The 21,803-nt window shown below is 40.8% G+C and overlaps 2 protein-coding genes across 11 annotated transcripts in view; one reads left to right on the plus strand and one right to left on the minus strand.

Annotated features, from left to right (window-relative positions):
* Positions 1-13,679, plus strand: part of LOC122554494 (ergothioneine biosynthesis protein 1-like) — a 73,536-nt gene extending 59,857 nt beyond the window's left edge. For 2 of the 3 annotated variants that reach the window (XM_043699615.1, XM_043699617.1), the window contains 2 exons: positions 6,366-6,477; positions 10,596-13,679. In XM_043699615.1, coding sequence (XP_043555550.1) covers positions 6,366-6,477; positions 10,596-10,680 — 197 coding nt within the window. In that variant the 3' untranslated portion in view covers positions 10,681-13,679. Of the gene's footprint in view, positions 1-2,396; positions 3,444-6,365; positions 6,478-10,595 lie in introns of all 3 variants that reach the window. The other variant, XR_006313007.1, reaches the window with a different exon arrangement.
* A 443-nt stretch (positions 13,680-14,122) lies between these two features.
* lrp8 (low density lipoprotein receptor-related protein 8, apolipoprotein e receptor) overlaps positions 14,123-21,803 on the minus strand; it is a 107,423-nt gene continuing 99,742 nt past the window's right edge. For all 8 annotated transcript variants that reach the window (XM_043699611.1, XM_043699614.1, XM_043699610.1 and 5 more), the window contains 3 exons: positions 21,369-21,428; positions 17,633-17,805; positions 14,123-14,450 (listed from right to left, as the gene is read on the minus strand). In XM_043699611.1, the coding sequence (XP_043555546.1) occupies positions 14,412-14,450; positions 17,633-17,805; positions 21,369-21,428 (272 nt within the window). In that variant the 3' untranslated portion in view covers positions 14,123-14,411. The remainder of the gene's footprint in view (positions 14,451-17,632; positions 17,806-21,368; positions 21,429-21,803) is intronic.

A 21,803-nucleotide genomic window follows, 5' to 3' on the forward strand; every position in this document is an offset into this window, starting at 1 on the left:
TCCTTTTTATCTCCAGCTTTCATTCCAGGACTGCCCCTCCCACCCAACCCCACCCCCGTCCTTTCGGTCCCACCGCCCAAACCCCCACTCTCTGACCTGACTGGTGGTGCATTGCGTAATTTTGCCCATGGATATGTGCCTCAGAGAACCAAATTATATTTTAACGGTTATCTGACAAAAACAGTTGGCCTGGATTTTGTGATGGCCAGGCTGTCATTTCTGATGCATACATGGGAGTTACGTATGGGGACCCCAGTGAATTCCCATCAAGCAGACTCAAAGGAGTTTCCTGGAAAATTGCGGATTCCAATGGGCAACTCCCTATTTCTGATGCCCTCTAAAAGCATCCTCACACCACACCGAAAATACTTTTCCCAGACCCTGACCAGATGCCCCCTCACACTCCGGGACCTGGGACAATCTATCTCCTCCATCACCAGCCCTGACAGGACCATGCGCAGGACTCAGCAATCCTCCAGAGACCTGACACCCCCACCCCAAGCTTCAATCACTTTCGTTTCAGTCCCCTCACCAGGTCCGTTATATTCAGTCCACCCCGCTCTAACCTCAATAGCCCATCACTTACTTGGCGATCCTGTGCCTTGGCACCCCACCCACCTGGAACCCTACCCTCCTGGCATCCAACCTCAATCTTACCTTATGTACCTACCATTTGACAGCCCAAGTAATATGGCTGACTATGATTCTGGATCTTTACTTATCAGAATACAGGAGCTGACTGCTGTGAAAAGTGGGTATAGTTTGCCATTGTCCGACAGTTCTGTACTGGCGGGAGTTTTCAGATTGGAAGGATGGGCTCTGCAGTTTAAAGAGCCTTGATCAGAATCTCCTGTTAGCAACGTGGATCTCTTTTATGGCATAAAGGGGGAAGGAGAAGGTTGCATGACATTGGCCCACATTGTTTTCATAACCATAGAGAATTGGCTTCATAATGCTTCCTTCCCCCCTCCCCCTGCCACAATTAGTGTGAACAGGCAATGCTGTATTATCTCAGAATCAGTCCCATTCCCAAACAGATGGTCGAAGCTTTTGTAGTTATTTTTGCTGTAGGTCTGTGTGTGTCAATTATGCGAGTTATGGTATGGTTCAGATGAAGCATGCAGTTAGATTCAACTTCTAGTTTTACTTAAGTTATATTGGTTTTAAGTCTGTGTGTATCAGTAAACATTTTTGTATCAGGAGAAGGCACTAGTGTGTCAATAAGGCACATTAGCTATAATTGAGCCACAGGAGCCAGAGAACTAAGAAAGCCTGAACAGAACTGAGAACAAACTCCCAGTTTACAGACCTTTCATTATAAAGAGGATATCTTTATTCTATTTTGAAACTGGCAGCATTATCTCAGGCAGTATCATAATTTGTTTTTCAATTAGAATCTAATTTAAATCTTGTGAGATTATGAAACATTAAGCATTTACCGTGTGGCCAACATTTGGCCCATCATGCTTTGTCATGCTGTTGCAATTTACAATTCTCTGATTGACTGATAGTACAGGAATAAAAATCCTTAAAGTGTAACAAACCCTGGCCTCTCCAAAGTCTATTTGTAAAATGGCCAGGAGTTAACCTACAGTCAGGGCAGGAGGAATAAGGAAGCAAGCTATAGGTGTGGAGCTGTAATTAAATGTTATTTTTAGCTGAAAAATCAGATTTACATGAATTTAAATTTTAGTTTTGAAGATGTTATGAACATGCTATGAAGCACTTGAGTTGATATTTTATATTATTATTACCCATCCTCAAGAAAGGGACTCCACAGCCGATGCCAAGCTCAACTTGATTTGACCAGCTTCCACAATGGGGCCTTGTGCTGGTTTCTCCTACTCGAAGTTGAGGACTGCAGATGCTGGATATCAGAGTCAAGATTAGAGTGGTGCTGGAAAAGCATAGCAGGTCAGGCAACATCCGAGGAGCAGGATGTTGCGGTGCTGTGCTTTTCCAGCACCACTCTAATCTTGACTCTGGTTTCTCCTAGTGTTTGGCTCAGTGTAACTCTCATGGTGTATTTTGCTATTCAGGAAGTGTGTAGGTCAATGTTGGGTAACTATAGCACAACACTGAGCTATTGCTAAAACATTGTTTCAGGGTTCACTGCCTTCAGATTACAAGGGAAGATGGTTAACAATGCAGTGTACTGAAAAGTCCACGTATTCCGTAAAAGACAAACAAAAATCAGAAACAGACAAAAGATCTATGATAATAATTGAAGCATTTTCTTTGGTCTTACTCAATCAGTAAGACTTAGACTTATCAATGTTTTGACTTTATGATAGTGCCTTTCTTGGTGCATGAGTTCAAACAGAATTGTCATTGTTTCCTGTGACATCCGACACTGATTTCACGTTTTTACTGCACATTTTCTTTACTTCCTACAGAATTAGTCAACCATTCCCTCAACTCTCATAAAATAGTAATGCCATTTTGAGTTAGGCGTTTCATCCCTGCAAGTCCCAGTAGAGATTTATCTTCCCTGCAAGTCCCAGCACAGATTTATCTTCCCCACAAATCCTAGCAGAGATTTATCTTCCCCGCAAGTCCCAGCAGAGATTTATCTTCCCTGCAAGTCCCAGCACAGATTTATCTTCCCCGCAAATCCCATCAGAGATATATCTTCCCTTCAAGTTCCAGCAGAGATTTATCTGTCCAGCAAGTTCCAGCAGAGATATATCTTCCCTGCAAGTTCCAACAGAGATATATCTTCCCTGAAAGTTCCAACAGAGATCTATCTTGCCTGCAAGTTTCAGCAGAGATTTATCTTCCCTGCAAATCCCAGCACAGATTTATCTTCCCTGCAAGTCCCAGCAGAGATTCATCTTCCCTGCAAATCACTGCAGAGATTTATCTGCCCAGCAAGTCCCAGCAGAGATTTATCTTCCCTGCAAGTCCCAGCAGAGATTTCTCTTCCCTGCAAGTCCCAGCAGAGAGTTATCTTCCCTGCAAGTTCCAGCAGAGACTTATCTTCCCTGCAAGTCCCAGCAGATATATCTTCCCTGCAAGTTCCATCAGAGATTTATCTTCCCTGCAAGTTCCATCAGAGATTTATCTTCCCTGCAAGTCCCAACAGAGATATATCTTCCCTGCAAGTTCCAGCAGAGATTTATCTTCCCTGCAAGTTCCAGCAGAGATCTATCTTCCCTGCAAGTGCCAGCACAGATATATCTTCCCTGCAAGTCCCAGCAGAGATATATCTTCCCTGCAAGTTCCAGCAGAGATTTATCTTCCCTGCAAGTTCCAGCAGAGATTTATCTTCCCTGCAAGTTCCAGCAGAGATCTATCTTCCCTGCAAGTGCCAGCACAGATATATCTTCCCCGCAAATCCCAGCAGAGATGCACCGCCATTGAAAGACAATTTTTTTAATATAAAAAGGCTTTGCTGTTCTGTTTCAATGAGCCTTCAGAATGTAACCTGCATTGCTGGGAAAGTAAGTCTTTTAAACTGTGCTTTATTTATTTATTGACCTGTTTATTTCTTGCCGTATTTGTTCAATAATATTTTAATTAAAGGGTTTGAAAGCTTAGACAATGTGAATTTCCCACCTAGGTTTCTCTGTGCTTACATGTCAAAAATTACTTTTTTTTAACCCTGACTTTGCATTTAATTTGGCGATGTCATGGTAATTGCAGGGTAAGGAGGATGAAAAGTTGATTGAAACAATGAGATTGCTCTACAACTGACAGTTTAAGGGATAATGTATTTGGTTGCTGGTACAATTTTAGCATGCTCAGCAGGAAAACTTGACACTTACTTCCTGATCACAGACACCATCTCTTTACCACCAGGAATTGACACTATCCAAGACAGGAATAGAAAAGCTTAGAGACACCATAAGTAAAACTAAGGGAACATTTGCTCAGGCAAGTGTTCTTTTCCTACACCTACTCCCCCTTTCAACTATTATTCAATGATTATTTGTGCTGTGATGTGGTGCCATTCTGCACTTGTCATCCTAAAGTAGTCTTCAGGCCATCACAACCAACAATACTGCAAGTCTAACAAGCCACTATCTTCACAAAAATAATGTTTGCATCAAGGAAGGTAGGGAGAATAATCAAGTAGACATGGCCATTCTTTTAATCATTATTCATTTCCAAATAATGTAATAATGCATTCCAGTGCATCTGATTTCATTACATCATATAGCTTTAAACGAATTAGAATACATCTGCCTAAGGATTTGATAGCTTGGTAATTGGTAAAAACCAAAAGGTTTTAGGTGTTGAATGTCTCCACCCATGAACTGTGGAATTGCAAATCACAGCCTCCAATCACCATGGTACAGACCTTCCTGTTGTCACTGGGGGACTCTGTGATCAGTGTGTACAGCAGAGCCAGCTGCACACCCAATCAGCAGGATGTAATTCAGCAGAGAGCCAGTGAGAGCCCACATCACCTCCTCTGGAGGGAAGCCTGCCCCATATAATGGAACTGGCACCTCAAAGGCCAGTCCCAGGCCACATCTGAGCTTAAGGGCAACCAGGTAGCTCCCGGGAGGCACTCCATTCACGAAGCCCGGTTTCTCCAACAATCGCCGTGCCCCTGATGATGAAGGTCCTTCCTCAGAAGCCTGCAAGCAAACACACCAGAGTTTGCTTTTTGGGCTCCCATATGGTGACTGTCTTGCCCATTTGTGGCTTGATGACCAGTCAGGTTGGGCTAAGGCCTTTAAATGGGCATTAATTGCCTATTCAAAGGACTGCAGTTGCCATCTGGATGGGACAGATATCCAGCAACGTTGCCACTCTGGCGTTAATTGATTTAGGTGAGAGGTAATTGATTTCTACCCAAAGTCTATTCAGACTGCGCTTGGCCAACAATACCACAGCATTAAACAGGGGAGGCAAGGGGGCTGGAGTCGACCTCAATAATTATGTGAATCCTTTCATTTTAGAGGTGATTATAAGATAGCTTAACGACCTCTGTTTCCCTTTTAAGAGTCTGCACACATCCCACATGAGTTCATTTAGATTCTATTCCAGCTTACTTTTCAAGTTTGCCTGTTTTCAAAGTATCTTACTGAAGACTTTCTAATGAGATTCCCAGGTGTCATGTAGATATTTATAAATATGTCTGAATTGATTTCCTGTTCTTATTTTCTAGGCTGTTCCAGAAGTGACTAAAAAAAGGTCAAATTACACAATATTTCTCCAGCAAAGATAAAGCTGAGGGTTGATCTGATAGAAATCTTTAGAATTATGAATATAAGGAGACATTGAGGTGCGGAGAAGATACTTGTGAGAAAAATGAGCAACACAAATATATTACAATCATTAATAAATCCAAATGAAGAACCTTCTTTACCTGAAGTGGTTAACATATGGGATTAACAAATGGAAGAGTTGACATTATTAATATTGATAGATTTGCAGATTTTAAAGTTAACATTATAATGGAGAAAGAAACTGAAGGGTATGCTGATAGGTGAGATGAGGTAGTCAGCACATTGAACCAAATTGTTTATTTCTGTGCTCAGATATTTATGGACGGTATTCCTCATTAAAGCATGATTCATGCTTTTATTACCCCTTTGTAAAAAAATGCTTGCCCAACCTTTTGTTTGAGGAGTTGCGGGGTCAGGGGACCAGAGAAGTAGTTGATTATCTTTTAGTTTAATTCCGATATGCAGACAGAGAAGCATTCCAGTATGATTTAACTTCTCTTTAAGAACACATGAATAAATGTTCGCCAAGCACAATTTCACAAAGTTAACATCTTTTAAATTTTGAAGGGGTTCAGGGATCCCTTTTTGTTAATTTTGTCAAGTTTAGCTAGAGACTGTTACCCCTTAGATAGGAAACAAAGCTGAAAAGAAGCAGGAGATAACTTAAACTAGTTAAGGCAGGCTTACATTTTATAAGCCTCTCAGTTGCAAAGTCAGAAACAAGAGAAGGAAGAATTTTTTGTTTGCAGTTTTGGTGAACACTGAGCTACAACAAAAAATCTCACCAGTATCAGTTTTAACATGGTGAGGATTGAGGGAAAGACAAGTGTATTTTAACTAGAGGCAGACAAAGGTCTCACAGTGATGATCATGGAGATGTTCATAAATAAAAAAAGGCAAGGAAGGCTTTATTTGAGATTTTGGAAGATAAGAGATGGGCAAAGAATCTCCCAGGACTTTTAATTGGTAACTTAGCTTCAAAACTCTCTGTTATTGTGGACTTTAAATATGCATGCAATATTTTAAAACTGGAATAGATATTTGTTATGAAATATGAAGTTCATTTATCCAATGAATAATAACTGCTGATGTTACACAGATCAAGTGGAAGACATTGCCACAGTGCTTGGTGCTGATTGGTTGCTGGTTATATATTATTTAAAATCTGCTTTCTTTACCTGCCAGCTTGGCTAGTGCGCCTGTCACAAATTGTACAAGCAAAAGGTTTGGTTGTCGTCGCCTCAGATACGTGGAGCAGGAACAATCTAGATCAAAGATTTCAAGAACTCAGAAAACAGTAAGTGAACAGGTCGTTTCATAAAGGAATGTGATGGTCTTGACTAAGCTATCCATAATTGAACATTAATAAGGGAAAGTAGGAAGCCTGCAAGCAGGTGGAATTTTCTTTGTAGTGTTCTCCCCTCCAATGCTGACTTATGTTACATGGTCTTACAGAATTAACTGGAGTGAATCTAGGGTCTAAACAGTAAGTTGGTGCACCCTAACTGAAGGCATCGAACTGTTCAGAGCAGGGGCTAAAATACGGCCTGTCTGGTCTGTCTCAGAGTCACTTTCTAGCACACTATAGCACAAACACTTCTTACTTTTTTTTCCCTCTGCAGTTCAAGGATGCTCAGGCCAGTTGTAGTTTTCTGGCTGAAATAAACAGAGATCAAGTGTAGGAGCTCACTGCATTTTGTTTCATTTATTTGAGTACTATCTCAATATGTGATATTGGCCTTTATTTAAAAATAACTTCATCCAGTTTAGCTTATGGAGTAGAAGTTCTTTATACAGTTCATTTAAATTCACAACCACAGTTATACTATTAATGCGTAGGGCTAACCAATGATCCTGAACGATAAGACAGTTCAAAAAGACAATTTGGTATGAGACCATGCATTTGAACTATTGAAAGAATAGTGGAAAAGATGTCTGCTGAATCTTTGCTTCATCCTATGGAAGTAACTATGGTTGAAGATTTAAATTCCATGATCAGGGCGTATTAGATAGCTGAAATTTAATAAGCTTGAAATGTCGAGTTCTAATTAGTATTGAAAGACCATGAAAATGCTGCACATTGTCATTTAACATAATTATTTTTTTGTCAGAGTCAAGAAAGGCTGCATATGTAGATCAACTAATCACTTTATTAACGGGTTTACCATAACATAATCAGTATCATCCTAAAATGAAACATGGCGTACACAAATTATTTGATTAAATATTGATTCAAACATAATTTAAAAGTATCATTGTCCTCTACATCATTGCACCAGTTGGCTTAGTTGTTCAGTGTCGTGTAATGTGGCAGGACTGTTTGTGGTTGTTTCCTTGTATAGAGGACAAGCTAACAGCTTTCACCAAATCCAACCAAGTATGAGTGAATCCTACTTCAGTGTATGGTTAATAAGCTACTGACTTTGACAATCTTAACTCTAAGTATAACTATGCTGGCCGCAGTACAATTATGTAAGCCTGCCTGTTTCTGCACTGGCAGCATTTCTTCCTTCTGCTGTTGCCAACCTCTCTTCATGGTGAATATAGCACTACTCCCGATGATACTAGTGTACCCACACTAACTTCTGCTCCTCAGTTCTTGTGAGTGTTAAATGCAAATCATATATTTTATTACTTCCATGTTTGTTTGCATGTTTAAACAGTTGTGTGCAGATTGTCTGTACCATTATTGAATGCTAGATTGACCATTAGGCACATGAGCCAATGAATGTGTCTGGATGTCCATACCCTCAATAATAAATATTTCTGTACATTCATTATTAACTTTGCAGAATGTTCAACATTATCTTTCTATTTGTCAGTTTGAAGCCTGGTTCTTAAACTATTCTCCACTCTCTTCAGATTTTTCTTCTTACTCAATTTTCTATTTCTCAGTGTCAGACTGTCAAATTTTTTGAAAGTTTCATAAAATAAAATGATTTTCCAGTCGAACCAACAAAAATTACTCATCTTTTTGCAAAGTATCACCGCTGGTATCAAACACTGAATAAACAAAATGGAATAAAAGTATTGCATTGTATAAAAATATTCAAGCTTTCTTATTGGCTGGAAGCATTTTTACTTTACCACATTAAATAACAAAATTGAATGAGTCCCTCTGTCTCCCAATTTCATCTTTCTTTGTTCAAGGACAGCACTCTCATTTGAATCAAAAGTTTTAAGCTTTGAACTAGGATGATGCCTTAAAGCTGGTTTGAGGGACCCCTGCACATTCGGAAATGCTCTCTTTCCCATGAGCTATAGCAGCTAGCAGCTCAGCTACATTTAATAGATCTCAGGGCAGTATTTGAAAAGCAGAGGAGTTCGCATAGTACTCTAGTTAATATTTATCCCTCAACCAATATCACTAAAATGGATTGTCTCACAGCTGACTAAGTCTGTGGGAGTTTGCGTGCATCTTGGCTGTACCATTATAGAATGTAAAAGGTATACATGTGAATACTAGATTGACAATTAGGCAACTGAGAAGAGGAATCTCAATTGGATGTCCATAAGACTGAAGCATTCAAAATCACCTTCAACCAGAAGTGCCAAGTGGAGGTTTCATCTTGACCTCCTCCCAAGGACCTCAGCATCATAGATGCTGGTCTTCACCCATTCACTCCGCATCATGTCAAGAACTGGCACAGGACACGAGATATGGCAAAAGATATGTGCTCCAATAAGACTCACACTGTTGTGCTAAAGACTTGTGCTTCAGAATAAGTTACACTTCAAAACCAAGCTGTTCCCAGTACAGATACAATACTGGCAGCTGATCAAAGTGGAAAATTGCTCAGTTTTGTCCTGTCCATCTATATCAGTCTCAGCTATCAACAAAGTGAGTGACGTTGTCACTGAGTATGCTATTTAATTGCTCTCTCATGACCTGGTCACAGAGGTTGAGTTTAGTTCCTATTAGGTTCACTCAAATCCAGACCTCACTAGAGCACAGTTGTGAATATGGATAAAGAAGGTAAATTTCAAAATGTGAGGGCAAGATAGCATTTGACCAATGTTTCAAAAGGCCTAACAAAATTGAAGACAGCAATGTGAAGTGGAAACTCCCCATTGGTCAGGGTATTATGAAGCACAGACTAAGAATGGGTGTTGCCATTGGAGGCCAATCACTGCAGGAGTTTCACAGAGCTGTAGTTTCCACCATTCGTCTCCCACTACTTCATCAAGAGCCTTCCTTCCTTTGCCTATTCAAAATCAGCAATGAAGATGTGTGTGTCACACTTAACTCCATTCATAACTCTAACACACTGCAATAGTCCACATTCAGTTACTGTAGGGGCTGGACCACAGTCAGGCTAGAATTGCCAAATAGCATACTTGTTCCAAATAATAGCAGTCTTGAACAAGATACTTTAATCACCTCCCCTTAAGCAATCAATGGCATTACTATTTCTCAATGTGCTAAAATTAACATCCTGAGATGTCGCCAAAAACAGACTAAAACACAAATATCATGGCTAAAACAGCAGGTCAGACACTGGGTATTGTGCAGCAAAGAACTGACCCCTCAACCTTCAAAGCCTGCCCACTAGCTTCAAGGCACAGGCCAGGAGTAGAAGTGGAATATACTGCACTTACCAGGATCAATACAATGCCAATGCTCAAAAGCTCAATATCATCCAAATCAAAGCAGCCTGCTTGACTGGTACTCAATCCCCAACCTTAAATGTTCACTCCCTTCCCTATTGAAACAGCCACTGCCATGTGAACCACCCACAAGACACACTGTAGCAAATCACCCAGCCTTCTTCAGGAACAGACACAAAAATCAGTAATCTCTCAGACTTGAAAGAACAAGCACAGTAGGTGCAAAGGACAACTATCAACACCTGAGAGGTCCCCTCTACAACACTGGCCATCATAATTTTAAATCGAATCGCTGTGCTTTGACTACTGCAGGCTCAAATTCCTGGAACTCCTTTTCTAATACACACATCACATGGATTGCAATGATCCAAGGCTCACTCGGACAATCTCAAAGGCAACTAAGGATCGACAACAAAAACTGGCTTTTCCAGCAACCCCCCCCATCCCATGAACAAATATGAAATAGTTGGTCCTTTTTTTCAGACAGATAACCCTCACGTTATCTCTAGGATTCTCTCTGACAATCTAGATTTGCGGATCCATTCATTAACCAGCTAGGTGGAGAAGTTTCTCTGTTTTGGAGTACTACATGAGCCTCTCTTCTAATTCTTAGCATTAAGTGTTCAGCTGAATATTTAAAACTCCCTTTGTGAACAGTTGCTTTTCCTACAGCAGGCCTACTCTCTGACCGTTACAAATCAACAATGGTCTTTGCAGAAATAATAAAGGGTGTAGTTAAAGCAAAACAAAATTAGAAAAAGGATTGTAAATGTAAATCGATCTCTAAAATGTGAGCTCCTTTTACAGGTTGTCCTTTGTGGAGCAAATGGAAATCATAAGTAAAGGAAAACAAGGCAACAAAGTTACGTATGCGACCATTTGGAAACCATGACATCCCCTTGTCTCAGACTTCCAAGATGGCAACAACAGAAATTAGTGGGTGCGTCGTCATAGCAATCATAGAAATGAAGTCATGATTATTGATAAAGAAGTGATTATTGGAATTTATCTCGACGATGTGAGTGTATTGGTAACTTGTATTTGATTAGCTTTTTTACTGACCTTGAACAAAGTCTTGTGATTAAACATAGTCTCTGACCACATGCTGAGTATGTTCTGATTTTATGGACATTCATTAGATTTCTCCTGACATGGTATGAAATCTTCCTAGAGTCTCCAATTTCTGAGCTACCCAACAGCTTCAGGCAAACAGGTGAGTGGCAAGTTTACCTCAACCCTTCACCAATGCTTTCTTCAAGGTAGCTCCCAGAAGACACGCAAACAAGAAAGTGACCGACTAAAAACAAGAAATTCCAGATAGTCATCTAGTCAGTGGGAGAGTTTTCCTTGAAATACAATTAATCTTTGGGAGTTCAATCAACATATTTGCTTCAAAGGCTTAGACCCTCCATGAATATTCTGCACCAATGATTTTCAACATTTCATCGATGAATCCAGTAAACATGCACAGTGAAGAAATAGATTTTGATCTAAGCAATAAGAATGCCATTTCTACTATCATGTATGCTCACCAGCTGTAGCATTCCAATAATACAAGTGACACTGATCTCTCATTGTTCGAACTGACTTACTTTATACACTCAATTGTTAATTATTTACAAATCTTGATTTATAGAGTTGAATTATGTTGCAAAAGAGAAACAAGATCATGACAAATGACTAAGTGAAAAAGTGTGAAGGACCAATGAAAATGAAGTTTTACGGGAATTATTGAAATAAAGAAAAAAAAAAGTTAAGGCTGAGTGGCATTTATGGAGCACTTTTCATGATCAGCAGACATCCCAAAGCACTTTCCAGACAGTCAATAACTTTTGAAGTCACTGCTGCAGTATAGGAAATTGGCCAAATGATCAAATAAGTTAAGCATAAGTCAGAAAACACTAAAACCCAGCAAGTATCAGAATGAGAAAGGATGTCAACATCTCAGGTGGAGATCCTTCAGTACTACCAGAACGGAAGGAAAACATATGCATTTGTAAAGCACTTTCAACAACATTAGTATATTTCGAAGCGTATTAAAGTCAATAGAGTATACTTTGAAAAGAACCTTCATTGGGGCCTGTAAATCTGTAATTAGACTTTAAGGAGAATACGTACATCAGGCAATACTTTCAACCAACAGGCACTTGTCATGCTGACTGGTGTAAAATCTCTGCCGTTCGGAAAGTATGAAATGAACTGGTGCTCAGACTAAGATTCTCAATTCCTGCTGCTGGTTTCAAAGTCTGTTAAAAGTGAGTAGGGATGTATTAGATTGGTGCAAGTGGCTGTGAACGTGCCTCGCGTTGTGGACTCCAAGCAATGCCAACCAAATGGTTGAGACATGCGACTGGTCAGGCTGTGATAACGGTGTGGCAGTAGCTGTACATCCAAACTCAGAAAACGGGTGCCTAAAATCACACTGTCTGACTCAGAGACACAAAGCTACATTGTGTAACCAGGTACACACTAAAATATCAAGTTCCAATAAGTTTGTGACAATTGTGGAGGGAAACCTGAGTTTCTATAACTATTCGACTACTTTATTATCTTGTCTTCAGGAACCACAAATCAGGAAGGCTTGTCTCGGTGTGACTTGGCCTATGATCTTCACCTAAAAAGAACCTGCTGTCATTACATGGATATGGTTACAGAGTCAAAGTGTAGGTTAAGAATATCATTAAGACTGGGCTGCATTTTATGGCTCACTAGTAATGCATTGGTAGACATAGCGGCAATGCTGTCCACTTGCTTCATGGAGGAGTCATCATTAAGCTTGCTTCCAAGTTAACTGGAAGCTTTAAGTGGACAATTAATGCATAACTAAGTGCTGCATCCTGCTCCCAGTGGAATTTATCTAGTGGTGAGAGGGGTCCATACCGTGCTCCTGGGTTGACAGGGGTTGGGGAGGGAATGGTGGTGACAGAGGGATGCTGGAAGTCTGAAATCAAAGCAGAAAATGCCATAAATAAACAGTAGAAAGAGAGAGAGAGAGAGACAGACAGACATAAGCTCATACACAAAGGGTTATGAACCTGAAACATCACTTCATTTCCTGTCTTAAAAAATGCTTCCAGACTATTCAAACAAGTAATTGCAATACATGGCAACTTGATGATAGCCACAAAAAGCTATACAATTCTCATTTCAGATTACTACTTTAATTTTTTTTAAAAACGGTTTTAGGGAATTTCAAATTTTATACAAACACAAACCAAAAATACCCCCTTCAATATACCCCGATAAAAACAAAATGAACACAATCAACAGCCCCAATGATTGATAAAAGTTAAATAAATTACAAATAAGCAAGTACACAGGGTTTACCTGGTATTGACTTTGAGAAACTTTTAGCTTATTTCGGCACAAAAATATTTAATTAGTTTTAAAAATGAAAAAGTAGTAAACATTTTTAGTGTCTTTTGTTCCATTATAAAACCTTTGGCTATTTTCAGGAAATCAATCCTCCGGGTGCACAAAAGTCAGATTTTTCATTTGATCTTTACTGCAGACCCAATATGTACATTTTACACTACACTGAATCTCAGCAGTTTTTCTTTAATTATTCCTTATTCCAAGGTGCCCCATCTCCTTGAAGATACTGAGGAATGTTTCACTGGCACTTTGTGCAAGCTACCATTCCTCACGTATCAGCCTAAAGGTGGCAGCCATTTTAGCAGACAGATTCTGCTCTTACACGGTTTCCATTACTTGCGCCTGAATACAATTAGGTACAGGAATAAAAGAGTTGATTTGTTCCCTGTCTCACAATGCAGGGGCACAAAGCCAAGTTTATTGTTTCCAGCTCAATGGGCTTAATGCATCATGTCATTGTTCCTCAACTGGTTCTCACCCCAGCTTCCATTTTTTTTAAAAAACATGCCATTTGTAAAAAGGAAAAACTTTAGACTATAACATAAGAACGCTGCTCTTTTGAAAAGAAACAGTTAATGTAAAGGTCAAATACAGAAGAGAGAATCAGAATCCACTTACAACAGAGAAGACGCTACATATGTTAGACATGAAAAGCAAATGCCAGCAGAAATGAGCATTTTCCTCAAAATTTCCCAATTTTATAAATACATTCTCTCATATAAACATATATGCAAATAAGATTTTACTGTACAGAAAATGCAAAATGCATCAAGGTGAAAATATTTCCTACTTGCATTTTATATCTACATTACCCAAGTTTATCCAGGAAACAGATCGATAAATAAATACCATTTTTAAATACCCCAGTAGCTCTCTGTAAAATGTTAAACTGTGGCGCACTCAGGTAAGTTTATTTACAAACTCTATAAATATAGCTTTGAAGAGGCTATGCTTACAAGGGTGACACCACAATTATGTACAAACTTTAAGAATTTGAATTTAACTCTTTCAGTCAAGGCCTTGTTTTCCAAGAATGGGTACAGTGTACCATCAGAGCAAGAAAACATCCAATTAATTTTTGTTTCTATATAAAGTGTAAAATGTTTGGCTAATATAAAAATATGTATCTTTTGGATGTTACAAATTTTCCCATTAGGTGATTGCATGTCCAGTCTTGATCATCCCAGCTGCTGCACCATCCGCTTGAGGAGCCTACAGAGCGAGTGAATGTGAGCAACACAGCACGCCTCAGGGTAATCCGTCATCCTCCATACTGAGTGCAACTCGCTGTCAATAAAAAAAAAGACACTTTTCTTGAAAAGGAAATGTAAATTCATGTTTTAAAAAGGTGCAGAATAGACTAGCAACAGTCATAGACTGTTGTTGTTCCAGTGAGCACAAACTCTACCAGCTTATTTTACTTTTACATTGTGTAAATATCGCGGAAAAGCATACGAAGATAATTTAAAAGTTTCTTCATGGAGCTTCCTGTAATCCACTCCAACTGCATTTGATGTACAAGGATAAAAGAGCAAAACAAACTCTGACAGAAATTTGATTAGGTATTACTTAATTTTGCAACAGATCTATGATTGAAACTGTAACCACCTATTAGGTAATTCATTTCAAATCCTAACTATTTGTTGCATTAAAAGGTTTGTCCTCATGTCACCGCTTCTGCCAAGCACATTAAAAGCCTTTGCTTAATGGTTACCCTTCTGTCATTGGAAACAAGTTCCTCTTTATTTGCTCTAATTAAATCTTTCATAATGTTGATTATTTCTATCAAATTTCTTCTTAGCCTTCTTTGCTTGAAGGAGAACAATCACCAGTCTACGCATGGAACAGTGATCCTTTATCTGTGGAATTATTCCAGTAAACCGCTTCGGTACCTTCTCCAAAAGCTTCACACCCTTCTTAAGTTGAGGTGCCCAGAATTTGACTCAGTATTCCAGCTGGAGTTGAACTAGTATTTTATAGAGGATCTGTACGCTTCCTAGTTTCTGTACTCTACTATTTATAAAGCCCTGGATTCCTTATTCTTTAGCAAATTCTTTGTGGACCTGTGTTGCCACTTTTAAAAATTTGCGCACAAACATCTCCAGGTCTCTCTGCTGTTACAAACCCTTTAAAATTGTACCATTTGACATGGACTGCCTCACACTATTCTCATCAATCTACGTTAACTGTCATCTGTCATATGTCTAACCTTGATGCCTATTGTAATCTGCCTCACTTTTACCAATATTTCCAAGTCTTCTGCAATTTTGAAACTGCAGCCAGCAACAATCCTACCTTGCCCCACAGCCGAGTCCAAATCATTAAAGTAGATCAAATAGAGCAGTGGTTCCAGTACAACTGGAGTGGCAAGATGTCAAGTCCCTAGGTCTTGATGAACTTCACCCTATAATTTCTCAAAATGATGATAACTGGTGCATTGGTTTTATTTTACCAAGACTTACTTGATTTGGGAACATCCAATTAGACTGGAAGATAGCAAGTGTAACTCCTTTATTCAAAAAGGAGAGGAGGCAGAAAGCAGGAAACATCAGGCCAGTTAGCTTAACATCTGTCGTAGGGAAAATGTTATGAACTCTTGTAAAAGAAATCACACCAGTGCATTTGAATAAATTCAAGGTGTTCAGGTAGAGTCAACATGATTTTGCAGTAGGAAAATTATTGTTGACCAATCTACTGGAGTTCTTTGATGTAACATGCTTTGCACCCAAGGAACTCAGTAGATGTACAGTACTTAGATTTCCAGAAGACATTTGATAAGGTGTCACATCTAAGGTTACTGCAGAAATTAAAAGCTTGTAGTCTAAGGGTTGCACTGAATGGCTTTTACTGCTACATGCACTTGAATGTGTGCAGTGAAAAATGTGTAATGTCATCTCTTGGTGCCATCCAAGGTACAGGGTTCCTAGGTACAGAATTGAAATAGTTTTTTAAAAAGAATAACATGGGAATACAGAGTTTAAAATGTCCAGAATGAGAATAAAAAGTTTATTTAAAGTACTCAAGTTGTAGTCTTTTTTCATGGAGTCCGTGCGCACCGGGCTTCTGAATGCGAGGCCATGCTGCCTCCCCGCACTGGCCTCTGTTTAGGTTTAGTCTCCCGTGGCCGACCTGGGCTTGTCTGTTCCTGCTCCCAGCCCGGGCCCGCACTCGCTCTGCTCCCAGCCCGAGCCCGCACTCGCTCTGCTCCCAGCCCGAGCCCACAGTCACTCTGCTGCCATGACTTCCTGCCAGGACCCAGCCCGTGTGGGATGCTCTCGGACTCCATTCTCCATCCCCGCCATGTAGGGTACTTTATGAAGTTAAACGTTGGGGGGAAGAAAAACTGCAGCAAGAGGAAAAAAGGAAAGGGAGCTGGCAAGCAGCGGAGCTCTGGCTGGAGCATCTTACTACATGGATAGAGGATTGACTGGCTAACAAGAACAGAGAGTCAGCGTAAATGGGTGTTTCTCACTTTAGGACAATATGATGAGTAATGTGTCATACGGTCAGTTCTGGGACTTTTGTTTAGAATGTATATGATGATGGTAGCCAAGCTGTGGAGGTGCCGGTGTTGGTCTATGTCTTATGAACCCACCCCACTCGTTACCTGATGAAGGAGCTGCGCTCTGAAAGCTAACACTTTCCAAATGAACCTGTTGGACTATAACCTGGTGTTGTGCCATTTTTAACTAAATAAATAACTTAGTTGAAGGGACCAAAGGAATGATTGGCAAATTTTATGGTAATTTCGCAAAGTTGGGTAGGAAAGTACATTGGGAAAAGCATACAAGGAGGTTACAAGAATATATAGTTAGAGCAAATGAGTGGATAAAGATGTGACAAACAGGGTCTAATGAGGGCCAAATGGGAAATTGCCCAAAGAAGAATAAAAATGAAATACCTGTATTATCCAAATTGTGAGAGACTGCAGAGATGCAGTCTGAGATGCAATGGGATTGGTATGTCCTGGGGTGGGGGGATAATCACAAAAAGGTGGGACAGAAGATACATTAAGTAATTAGTAAAACTAGCAGAATGTTACTGTATCACATAGGGAATGGAATACACATGTAGAGAGGTTTTGCTTTAGTGAGACAGCATACGGGGAAGACCACACCTGGAATATTGGTCACCTTATATAAAGAAGGTTGCAAATTTCTTGGAAGCAGTTCAAAGAAGGTTTACTAGACTAATATCTAGAATGGGGAAGATTGTCTTCTGAAGAAAGGTTGGAGAGGCTTGGCTTGTATTGCTGAAGTTTAGAAGAGCAAGAGATTTTGAAGGGCAATGACAATAACCTGGTGTTGTGTGATTTTTAACTTTGTCCACCACAGTCCAACACCGGCTCTTCCACATCCGTCTGCCCTCAGTTAGACTCTGGCTTGCAGAAAACTTGTGCTCTAACTGCAGGACTTAGTGATGTGACAAATCTGTTCAGGGCAATTCCTGACAGGAGTGGAAACACTTACTGCGGGATAAACGTGGCCAATCTGTCCATTTCTCCCAATGTGAGTCTCCTCCACTTCCTCTTCTTCTGTCGTTTTCCTGTAGACTGGGTTATCAAAGTTCATACTCTTTGTGTTTTTCTTTCTCCAGTTCCTCCAGATCAAGCCACCTCCCAGGCACACCAAACTAATGATAACTTGAAAGAATAAAAACAAACTTGTTCAGTGAATTAAGGGATACCCATGTGTTAAAACCATTCAGCAACAAATAGACAGTAGTGATTCTTGTCCTTCCTTTGATAAACTGCACAAATGATTACTTCAGAGATAAGAATTTAATGTGGAGTTGATCAGCCAGTGCTAATGGTGGGGTAGGAAAAGAAAACACACTTTGAATCTAGATTGCATCACTGCAATTAATAATAACTTTGGATAACTCATGATAAAATCAAGTTTATACATAAATTGATTCAGGCAAGGGTCTTGTATTGCTGCCTAAAGGCCAGAAGGCCTGGGTTCAGTAACCCCTGTTCTGAAGGGGTATCCCAACATGTCTGAACAGGTTGATTAAAAATAATTCCAGGCCTGCAGTCGCAGCAAGGTGGTAAAGACTTGAAATTTATAGAGGTCTTCTTGCATGGGTTCCAATCCTGCTTTTTATAATACCTACTGGTCAGCCAGAGGTGGATGGATTTTTTGCCAGAGGAGCTCAGACTTTTCACTTGAAGCTCCTCTACTTGGGAACTATGCCTGTGGAATTTGGCTGGGTGAACGGGCAGGAATGGGATGCAGAGTCACCACTTACTTTTGTGCTGGACAGGTCTGCTCAGAGTGCTGTCCTACAAGGGTCAACTGCTGGTCATAAACCAATGGATCACCACTAGGTGATGGGTTCCAGTTAGTCACTTTGATTCCTTCCACCAAATTATGGCACAAAGACAGAGAAGATGATTGCCCATATTTCCCAGGAGGAAAAGGTGCGGTGGGTCACTATTAAGGTTCTAAGTCACCATGCAGGGGATGGGATGGAGGGTAACGTGATGGTGTGCCTTTACACCCAGACAGTGACCTTCCACCTTCAGACACTGTAACAATACCATTACACTGAGCCTCATCCAAGGTGGTGCACCCCAATGACATTTCTTCCACCTTGCACACAGCCTCAATTATGACATGCAGCTCCTGATCAATCTGGGCAGTGGTATTCGGTATGGAGTTTCTGTTTGTTTACTGGGACCTGATCGGAAACATGGCCACTTCAAACCCAAGTTAGAGAGTCATAGAGTCATAGAGGTGTACAGCACGGAAACAGACCCTTCGGTCCAACTCGTCCATGCCGACTAGATATCCCAACCCGGTCTAGTCCCATCTGCCAGCACCCGGACCATATCCCTTCAAACCCTTCCTATTCATATACCCATCCAGAGGCCTTTTAAATATTCTCCCCCAGAGGAGAGGCTGTCGTTAAGGAGCCTCAGCTCAGAAATCTGCACCTCCACCAAAATAGCTTGGAAGAGTGGATTGGCACCCCCCCAGACTCCATGGCATGCTGGATGATACCACAACAATTGGCACTGTGGGCATAACCAGCATTTTGGTGAGGACATCCATTATCTCTAAACTGTGGCACTTGGCCCAGATGGCACTCATGACATTTAGGCTGCTCAGGCGGCAGTGCATTGGATCAGGACATTATGCAGTGGTCAATCCTACCAATATTGTTATGTCCAGATGCATCTGCAGCAGGAAAATTGGTAAAGATGAGGCCAAGTATGTTTTTCTCTCTTGTGGGATCCTCACCACCTGCTGCAGACCCAGTCTGGTAGCGATGTCCTTCAGGATCTGACTAGATTGATCAATAGTGGTGCAGCCTAATCATGCCGATTAAAGCACATTGAGGTTCCCCACTGAGAGTACATTCTGTGCCCCTTCAACATGGTAGCACAGAGAATCATCAAGTCATAGATTCCCTACAGTGCGGAAACAGGCGCTTCGGCCCAACACGTCCACATCGACCCTCCAAAGAGAAACCCACCCAGACCCATTCCCCTACCCTATTACTCTACATTTACACCTGACTAATGCACCTAATCTACACATCCCTGAACACTACAGGCAATTTAGCATGGTCAATTCACCTAACCAGCACATCTTTGGATTGTGGGAAGAAACCTGAGGACCTGGAGGAAACCCACACAGACAAATTCAACCTGGCCAAGTCTACTGTCAATCATCAGTGAAGTGATGGAAGAAGTCATCAAAGTTTCTATCATGCAGTACTTACTTACTGACTTCAAAGTCACATTTGACAGAGTGTAGCATCAGGGAGCCCCAGGAAAACAAGTCGAAGGGAATCAGGAGAAAAACTCTCATCATACTGAGCACAAAGGAAGATGGATATGGTTGTTGGAAGCTTGGCAGGTCATCTTCAGGATTTCCCTTCAGGGTCTCCTAGGCCCTTCACTTCTTCATTATTAACCTATCCTCCTCACCCCCCTCCACCCCACCCTTAACCTATCCTCCACACCTCCCTCCACCCCACCCTTAACCTATCCTCCTCACCCCCCCTCAACAGAAGATCAGAAACAGGGTGTGCAGTAACAATTACACAATATTCAGAACTCCTGAGGCAGACAGTGTTCAAATTGAGCAAGGCCTGGACAACATCCAGGTTTGAGTTGAGAAGTGGCAAGTCACATTTGCACCAAGTGCAAGGCACTGGCCATTTCCAACAAGAGAAAATTGTCCCTTGACATTCAATGGTATTACCATTACTAAATATCCTACCATTAACATTCTGGGAGTTACCATTGACCAGAAACTTAACTAACCTAACCATATAAATACTGTAGTGTCAACAGCAGGTCAGAAGTTAGGAGTCCTGCAGCATGTAACTTACCTCTTGCCTCCCCACAGTTGTCCACCATCTCAAGGCACAAGTCAGGAATGTGATCCCACTTGTCTTGGTGGATGCAATTCCAAAAACATTCAACAAGAATGACACTGTCCATGTCAAATCAGCCCAATGGCACCATACAGGGTAAAAACAATGACTGCAGATGCTGGGAACCAGATTCTGGATTAGTGGTGCTGGAAAAGCACAGCAGTTCAGGCAGCATCACTGGCACCATACATACAAATATTCATTCTTCACCACTGACGCTCAGGGCAGCAGGGTGTACTATCTACTAGATGCACAGCAGAAAAGCTTCAAAGCTCCATAGACAGCACCTTCCAAAATCAAAACCACTTCCATCTCGAAGGACTAGGGCATCAGATAGATGGGAACACCACCACCTGGAACTTTCCATCCAAGTCACTTTTCGTCCTGACTTGAAAATATAATTGCTGTTCCATCAACGTCATGAGGTCAAACCCTGGAACTCCTTCCATAACAGCACCGTGGTGTGCCTATACAAAATGGTCTACTGTGGTTGAAGAAGGCAGCTCTTCACCACTGCCATCGGGAATGGGAAATAAATACGTGTCAGCAATGCCCACATGCTCTGCCAAAACTAAAAAGAACACCCCGGCTGAGAAGATGAAAGTGTCTCTTCCCAGTGTAGCCTGTGTGAAACTGATGTGAAATGCAGTCTGCAGGGCTTAATTCTCAAGTCAAAATTTAAAATCCTTTACCAAGAGCAGGGATGTGAACATCAGAAGTTTCAAAATTGAAGGTGTTACATTTTTCTCGGTTAACACAAAACAAATTACGTAAGGATATTATAGATGGGAGGGAAATACCAGTAGAGTCACCTACCTATCGGGATAACAATTCCCACAATGGCATGAGTCGAACTCAACTTCTTTCCGTCATCAGCTGTGAAAAGATAGAAAACCACTGTTATATTCCTGAAGATGGGTTAATACCCGAAATGTTGCCTTCGCCCCTCTCCTGATGTTGTCTAGTTTGCAGTGTTCTTCCAGTCTACTTTGTCTACCAGCATCTGCAGTGTTTTCTTGTCTCTACAATATTCCTAGCTGTTGCTCAAATGTCAAAGTGTCTCTGTTGAGAAAACAGTACACGTAGGGAGCACGAGAGAGCAAGCTCAAGACTGGGTGACGGGCAGGCAGCTGAAGCTTCAATTTCGCCAATATTTGCTGAGTATTTTGTCTCGGCTTTATTTTGGATAAAATCCAGATGAAGGTCTGCTCTGTAGAGAGTAGGAGAAGTGTGGAAACAGTGGCTTGGAAA

Source organism: Chiloscyllium plagiosum, chromosome 11, assembly GCF_004010195.1.
Source record: "Chiloscyllium plagiosum isolate BGI_BamShark_2017 chromosome 11, ASM401019v2, whole genome shotgun sequence".
In the NCBI taxonomy this organism is placed as follows: domain Eukaryota; kingdom Metazoa; phylum Chordata; class Chondrichthyes; order Orectolobiformes; family Hemiscylliidae; genus Chiloscyllium; species Chiloscyllium plagiosum.